The 7,620-nt window shown below is 25.7% G+C and overlaps 4 protein-coding genes across 4 annotated transcripts; 1 reads left to right on the plus strand and 3 right to left on the minus strand.

The window, feature by feature from the left end:
* Positions 1-31: 31 nt before the first annotated feature.
* Positions 32-4,513, minus strand: DICPUDRAFT_148347 (uncharacterized protein; the record flags this gene model as incomplete). The annotated part of the gene is made up of 3 exons (XM_003284529.1): positions 32-2,524; positions 2,594-3,522; positions 3,586-4,513. The coding sequence occupies 3 exons, from the start codon at positions 4,511-4,513 to the stop codon at positions 32-34; spliced, it is 4,350 nt and encodes a 1,449-aa protein (XP_003284577.1).
* A 479-nt stretch (positions 4,514-4,992) lies between these two features.
* On the plus strand, positions 4,993-5,497 carry DICPUDRAFT_91342 (uncharacterized protein). Its single transcript, XM_003284504.1, has one exon. The coding sequence runs from the start codon at positions 5,011-5,013 to the stop codon at positions 5,389-5,391; it is 381 nt and encodes a 126-aa protein (XP_003284552.1). The 5' UTR covers positions 4,993-5,010; the 3' UTR covers positions 5,392-5,497.
* A 62-nt stretch (positions 5,498-5,559) lies between these two features.
* DICPUDRAFT_148349 (uncharacterized protein) lies at positions 5,560-6,276 on the minus strand (the record flags this gene model as incomplete). Its single annotated transcript, XM_003284530.1, has 2 exons — positions 5,560-5,867; positions 5,937-6,276. The coding sequence occupies 2 exons, from the start codon at positions 6,274-6,276 to the stop codon at positions 5,560-5,562; spliced, it is 648 nt and encodes a 215-aa protein (XP_003284578.1).
* Positions 6,277-6,476: 200 nt separating this feature from the next.
* DICPUDRAFT_148350 (uncharacterized protein) lies at positions 6,477-7,091 on the minus strand (the record flags this gene model as incomplete). The annotated part of the gene is made up of 1 exon (XM_003284531.1): positions 6,477-7,091. One exon carries the CDS (start codon positions 7,089-7,091, stop codon positions 6,477-6,479), a length of 615 nt encoding a protein of 204 aa, XP_003284579.1.
* Positions 7,092-7,620: the final 529 nt, after the last annotated feature.

Below are 7,620 nucleotides of genomic sequence, written 5' to 3' on the forward strand. Positions count from 1 at the left end.
ATAATTATTTGTTTTTTTTTTTTTTTTTTTTTTAATATCTAAAATCTTTAAAAGATTTTGAAATTGAAATAATTTTTTCAAATTTTTCAAGTAATTCCTTTAATTTATTTTTTGACTCTTGAGAAAGTTTATCTTGCTCTTTTTCAATAATTGATTTAAAGGTTTTTTCACGAATTTCCAAAGTTTGTAAAATTTGTTTGCTGCTAAATAATCTACGTTCGGTTGAGGTTTGAATAGTGTTGATAAGTGATTCGACTAAATAAAAGTATGAGCAAATGATATATAACATTGACTGAGTATCTTCTTTCCAGTTTTCTTTTTCGATAATTGTATTATAACATTCTACTAAAATCCAATAGTCAATCTTAACATGATCGTGTAATGAGCTGGTTAACCAATTTGGTGATATTTGCTTCTTCTCTGATTCACTCTTGTTACGGGTGAAATCAAATATAGCTTTTTCAGCAATGTTGATGATGTAGCTAACTGGGAAGGTGATCTCATTTGGATAAAAGTCATAACCAATATTACTAATTTTAGAAGCCAATGTTTCGATTATACTTGCAACTGGATTTTCAGAGTTATCATCATTTGGAACGACTTTATCAATGACAATCTTCCAGAGTAATTGAATGAAGCCTTGATCGTTGTGGTTACCAATGTGACAAATGTGAAGCATTTGTTCATATAAACAATATTTTCTGGCATATTCTGTAAAAAGGGTGGTGTAATCGAATATGGTTTTATTGAGTTCTGAAATGGCATTACGAATTTCTTGAGCATTAAATGTGGTACCATTGGTTGAACCTTTATTTAAGATGTCCTCTAATTGGGCAATAATTTGTTTTTGAATATTTGCAGTAGTGATTTGACCTTTAGCGGCAATATAGTAATCTTCATCTTTTCTTTCACTAAGTATCATAGTACAGTTGGTGTAGGCAGCAATTTTATCCTCTAAATTGGTGGAGTTTTCGGCAATTCTAAATAAAACATTAGCAGCTCTGATATAATCTTGGTGTTTAGCCAAAACCTTCCAAGATAAATTGATATCATTTGCTATGAGGTAATCAATTATGAATGGTGAACTAATATTATAAATATGTTCGATCCAACCATATCTTAATAACCATGAATAAATAATTTCGTGAACTAAACGATCGTTTGAAGATAATGATTGATTGATAATAGTATTAATAATTTCTGTGTTTCTTTGATTTTCGCTAATATCATTGATGTTGCTATCTTTAAGTTTATCTAATAACTTTACGATTTCACCAAAACAATCCTTCTTTTGATTTAATTTATCTTTAACTTCATCGGATGGGTTTGGGGATGGGTTTAATGTAACACCATGTGGATCTAAATCTTCACCATACTTTAAACAGAGTGGAGCAATATATTGGAAAGCCCTGGCATCGAATAAAAGTTTAACGATTTCTTTAATTTCGAAATTTGGTGATATTGATTCTAAAATTAAAACAGCATCTCTAATTAAAGATTCAGTTAAATAAATTGGGCCATCACATAAAACCATATTTAATTTCTCTTTAACTTTGTAAAGTTCTCTCTTCTCTTTTCTAAAGAATAATGGACATTCGGTTTCTAATAAATTTGAGACTTGATCAATATTAATATTATGATTATTTAATGATCTCATTAAAGAGTCAATTAATTGATTAATGATATCTGTTAAATTTGATGTAACACTGTTGCTATTATTATTATTATTATTATTATTATTGTTATTAGTGTTACTATTACTATCTACCGATAAAGTATTATTTAATGTTGGTGAATTTATTGATATTGGTTGTGTTGGTCTACCCAATACATCATTATTTAAAATATCTCTAAATTTAATCAAGTCTACTTTTCTTTTTATATCATCTGGAATATTTGAACTATCGAATAATTGTTTAAAATTGTATTGGCTAAGTATTAAAAGTAATGAAAGAATTTCAATGGTTTTTACAATAATATTCTTTAAACCGATTAAACTACGCTTTTCATCTTTTAATGCATGATCTTCAGGATTATTGTTTTCTGCTTGTTGATTAATATTGGGTTTGAAAATTGGAATTTCAGCGCCTTTTGGAATTAATTGGGAAATTTCTAAAAATGATAAAAGATTACTAAAGTGAGATTGATATAATTGAATTTGAACTATACTCCAATTGCAATTACCATTTGGTAAGATAATTGGTTGATACCAAAGTGGATGTAATAAACGACCCAAGTATGCCAATAAACCATTATAGGAATTACTATTAAGTGTTTCATTTTTATTAACTGCAGCACCCATATCTGTAAATGGTTGTGGGGTTAATTGCAGCATAGTTGGTTTACCACTGTTTCTTCTAAAATAAGCCATTGCTAAATCTGCAACTCTAGTTGTTGTTGTTTTTGGTATAGTGGTTGATGAATAGATTTGATTTTGTAATGTGATGGAACTATGTGGTGATAAACAATATAAACTGATGCATAAAGAAGATGTTAGAATTTTACCAAATGCTTCAAAAAAGTTCTATAAAAAAAAAAGTTATTAATATCACAATTTATAAAATTAATAATAATAACAATAATAATAACTTACATCAATATCATTTAAACTATTGGTTGATAAAATATTTTGTAAAATATCAACATATTTTAATTTTGTTATAAAATGTAAACCTAAAGAATTTAAACATAAGAATCTACGTTGAATGGTCATATGTTCATTTGTTAACTCTTTGTAGTATACAGTTTGTTTTAAATTTGTGATATCTTCTTTTATTACGCTAACTCTACCACGAATTGAAAAAAGATTTGCTTTCTCTGAAAGAGTATCTTGAGAGACTTGATTAGAGTAATTTGTTTTGGTGGATTCATAAAATTGTTTAATAATATCATTACCAAATAAAGTGGTTCCAACCAAACGATCCTCTTGATCATTGACACTAGCAGCTGTAAAGAATACACCATTATTGTAATATGTATAATGAATTAAACCATTGTTTGATTCCATGTTATTTGGTGGTGATCTAATGTAAGCCAACTTTTCTAAAGTATAGTATAAACGTTCACCATTCGATAAAATTGCAACAAAATTAAATAGAGTTTCTTTTGAAGAGCAATGAATTGACATAACCATTTGAGATTGACGAACGCCACCAATGTTATTTGTTTGTTGTTCATAGTCTTGAATTGGTTTAATGGTTTTATGATGTTGAAATTTATCGGCACCAACACCCAAACTGTACACATTTATAATGGAATCCTTTGATAAACTATAGAGTAAACAACGCTCCTCATCATACATTAATTGGATAATTTGTTGCTTCTTTTGGAAATTAATAAAGTTTTCGACAAAATTTTGAGTGAGGTTAGTTTTTTTTATTCTTTCATTACTGAACCAATATAAACTATCTTTACTATATTCGATTTCATAAATATGTCCATCTTGACCTGATAAAAAAACTCTACCTTCTTTTGTACCAATAATATCTGAAATACAAACGTTATCAGTTGGAATAGATAATCCTTTTTATTATTTTAAAAAAAAACAAAATATTAGTAACTGTAATGATAAATTTATAAAAATACTATTGATAATTTTATATTTACCCGATAATAATTCAAACTTATTCTCTGATGAATAGCATAAAGCAAATAAAAATATTTCTACATGTGTACAAACTACCATAACTTTTTTGACATTATCTTTAAATGTATTCTTTTTTGGAGTAACCAATGCACAATTTATAATGACTTGTGAAAGATTGTGTGATGTAGTTTCATTGGCCCTATAATCCCAAAGATAAAGAGTTTGATCAATTGATATCCATGCTCTGTTAATTTCTGGGAATAAACCAAAGGATGATTTAGTTGATGTGGTTAAAAGGGCATTAGCAATTTCTTTTGGTAACTCAATGTACTTTTCGATAATCATAGTTGACCAATATTGATTATTTGATTCGAAATAATTAAAACCTGGATCTCTTTTATTTATAAGCTTTGATGTTGGGTCTGGTGTTTCGGATACCTTATTAACGCTTTTATCAACTGAGTCAATTGACTTTGTAAATATACTTTTTAAGTCCTCATCTTTATCAAATTCAGTAATGATTAATAATGAATCTGATTTAGTTGGTTGTGGTGATAAAGGTGATAATGATTGTGGAACTATGCTTGGTTGTTGTTGTTGTTGTTGTTGTGCTGGTAATATTTGAGTTCCAATAGATTGGGTTAATGGAGTTGGTTGTGGTTGTTGATATAATGATGAAGATGGTATTTGAACATCACGGTATAAACTATTAGTTAACCCAGGTGTATTATATGGTCTTTGTGATGATATTAAATTAGATTGCTGTTGTGAGGGTGATTGTTGTCTGTATATTGATTGGTGATGTAATGGAATATTTGGGGATTGTTGATAATTATAATCATGTTGTTGTGATTGTTGTTGATTTAATTGTTGTGGATCACTTTGATAACCCCCAAGATTTGGATATAAAGGATTCTGATGATTCATTCTATTTTTTTTTTTTTTTTTTTATATAAAAAAATTAATTAATATATAAATGAATGATCATTACAAAGAAAAAAATAAAAATAAATATAAAAAATGAAAATAAAAAATTTAAAATCACGAAAAAAAAAAAAAAAAAAATTTTAAAAAAAAAAAAAAATAATTTAAAAAATTTAAAAAAAAAAAAAATTTTAAATAGATTAGGGTATATAACTATATAAAACTATTATTTTAAAAAGACAATTAAAACAATATACAATATTGTTTTTATATTTATATGTTTTTGTTTTGTTTCTATTATAAATTATTTTTTTTCATTTAAAAAAATAATTTCCCTCTTTATTTTTTTTTTTTTTAATTTTTTAATTTTTTAATTTTTTAATTTTTCACCCATTTTTTTTAATTTTTTTTTAATATACATAAATATAATTTTAATTCAAATAATCAATAAAATACAATAATAATATATAATGGATAGAAAAGAACAATTATATAAATCAATGAAAATGATGGATATTGAATCAGATAGCGAACCCATTAATATAGAATTAATAAAAAAAATGAAAGTTGAAGAATATATAGAGTATCAAATTAACCGCCAAATAGAACTATTAAATAAATATACCGAAAAAAAGATACAAGATCTTACAGATCACAAAAATACATTAAAAAAAGAAATTATCGAAAAAAACAATCAACAAATTGATGAAATATTAAACAATAGCAATGGTGTTTTAAGCAATAACCAAGACGATGATGAATATGACGACGAAGAATATGAAAATAAAAGCGATGACAATCAAGTAGAACTTGGCCAAGATGATGAAGAATTTGAAGAAGAAGAAGAAGAATTTGAAGAAGAAGAATTTGAAACCCAATAAATTATGTGTAAAAATAATATAGAAAATACAATTATATATAAAAGATAAAAAAATAAAAAAATAAAACTAAATTAAATTAACTAGTTTTTGTAAATATATCATTAATAAAAAAATAAAAAAAAGAATAAATAATTTATTTTAAAGTTTTATTATTACTATTATTATTAGTTAATTAATTGGTTTGGGTATTCTTTCCATAAATGTAATTGTTGGTATTTCATCTGATGGTACATCACCAACACTTGGTAATTTGAAACTACCTAAAATAATAAAATCGTGCTTCTTATAAAACTGAATATTTATATCGTTTGTACATTCGATGTAACACTTCCTTTCCTCTCTATCAAACTTTTTAAATAACTCTTTTAGTAATTTTGATGCTAAACCTTGGTTTCTGTAGTTCTTATCAGTGGATAATGTAATTAAATAATATGAATTGATTGCATCATACTCTTCAAACTTTATAGAAATAAAATCTATATTAAAAAAAGTTATTTAGTTTTAATTACTTTTTTTAATTTATTTATTAATTTAATAATACATACCTTCTAATTTTAATATTCTTTCAAATGTTATATCATAGCCTTTTTCTTTTAGTAATTCGCTTTGTCTATCTGTGAATTTGTCCCATTTCTCCTCTGGGTATCCAACAATGGGTGGTAATATTAATGCTACTGATGACAATGACTCGTCTAATGCATAGCATTCATTAAAATCGACCACTTGATCTACAAATGCCTCTTCCATATTTGCAATAAATTCATGTTTTTCTGCTTCATTTAATTCGTAAAACATAAAATTGAAATAAGGATCTGTTAAAAATGAATCTGTTGTTGTTCTAACAATATCTTTTAAATGTTCTCTTTTTAATTGAAATAAATTCATCGTTTCTGCAATATGATTTGTTTTTAATAAAAAAAAAATTAAAAAACAGTTTTTTTAATCATTTTATTTTTTTAAGAAAATTTTAAAAAAAATTAAAAAAAAACGATTATAATTAAAAAAATATCATTTTTTTTATTTTTATTTTAATTTTTATTTTTAAATAATTTTTTTATTTTATTTTATTTTTTTACAATTTATTATTAAATGCAAATATTTGTTATATTATTACCAGTCATAACATCATTACATTGTTGGATGAAAAGGGATGTTTGGGAAACTGGGGAACCGGAACATGAAGAGCCAGATGGATAGACTTCTTGGACAAAGTTTGTGGCATTACAAGTAAAATAATACATTTGGTTATTAAGTTCAAAACAAGTGTTCATAGTTCTAATTTGAATAGACTCAAGTGTTTCCTTCCAATCACAAGTTTCGGATAATATAGTTAAGAGGGCATTTGATGTTGGAATATTAACTTCATCAACACAATATAATTTACCTGGGAAGCCATCAGTACAGCTGTTAACTGGAATAGAAACTTTATCGATTGATTGTCCGGTACAGTCCATTTCAGAGTAGTAAGAAATTTCAACTGCTTGGTTGCCATTTATACATCTTGATAAAGCACCATATTGGCATGATCCATCTAAAGCGAATTCACTGGATACTACTGAATTTGTGCATGTTGTATCTGTGGATTGATAAGTTTCAGAATAAATATATTTGGATGAGGAGGAAGAGGAAGAGGATGACGATAAGGATGATGAAAAACCTGTAGCAACAAATAAAATAATTAAAATAACTAATAATTTCATTTTTAAATTTTAGAAAATTGAGTATTAAAAACAAAATAAAAAAAAAAAATATTTATTATTTATAGAAACGAAAAAAGTATCAAAAAAAATAAAATACCAAAATTTTCGATACCAGATTCTCTGTTTTTTTTTCGAAATTTTTCACAAAATATTTGAAAGATTGTGGTAGAAATTCTACCATGCAGTCATTAATATGCTAGCAACCCGAGATATCCGAGGTACGCCCGGAATGAATGGCTGCCATCAGCAGCTTCATCTGCTCTACCACGGCATCAAGTCCACCATGATGTATGGATGGTTTTTAATTCTTAAAACCCGCAAAATTTTTATTCTGGTAAAAAAAAAAATTTTAAAAAAAATTAAAAAATTAAAAAAAATCAAAAAAGAAAAGATAGGTCTGGTTTTAAAATGTTTTTTTTACTTTCTTTTTTTTAAAAATAATGAAAGTTTATTTTATTTTTTATTTATTCTATTGTATTCCAATTAAATAGTTTGGGAAAATCAAGGGGGTGTCTCGACAAAAAAAAAC

The sequence above is a fragment of the Dictyostelium purpureum genome (genome assembly GCF_000190715.1).
Source record: "Dictyostelium purpureum unplaced genomic scaffold DICPUscaffold_27, whole genome shotgun sequence".
Lineage (NCBI taxonomy): Eukaryota > Evosea > Eumycetozoa > Dictyosteliales > Dictyosteliaceae > Dictyostelium > Dictyostelium purpureum.

Bases quoted from the DNA above. Each gene is read 5' to 3' on its own strand.
- DICPUDRAFT_91342 (XM_003284504.1), top strand. From the start codon at position 5,011: ATGAAAATGATGGATATTGAATCAGATAGCGAACCCATTAATATAGAA.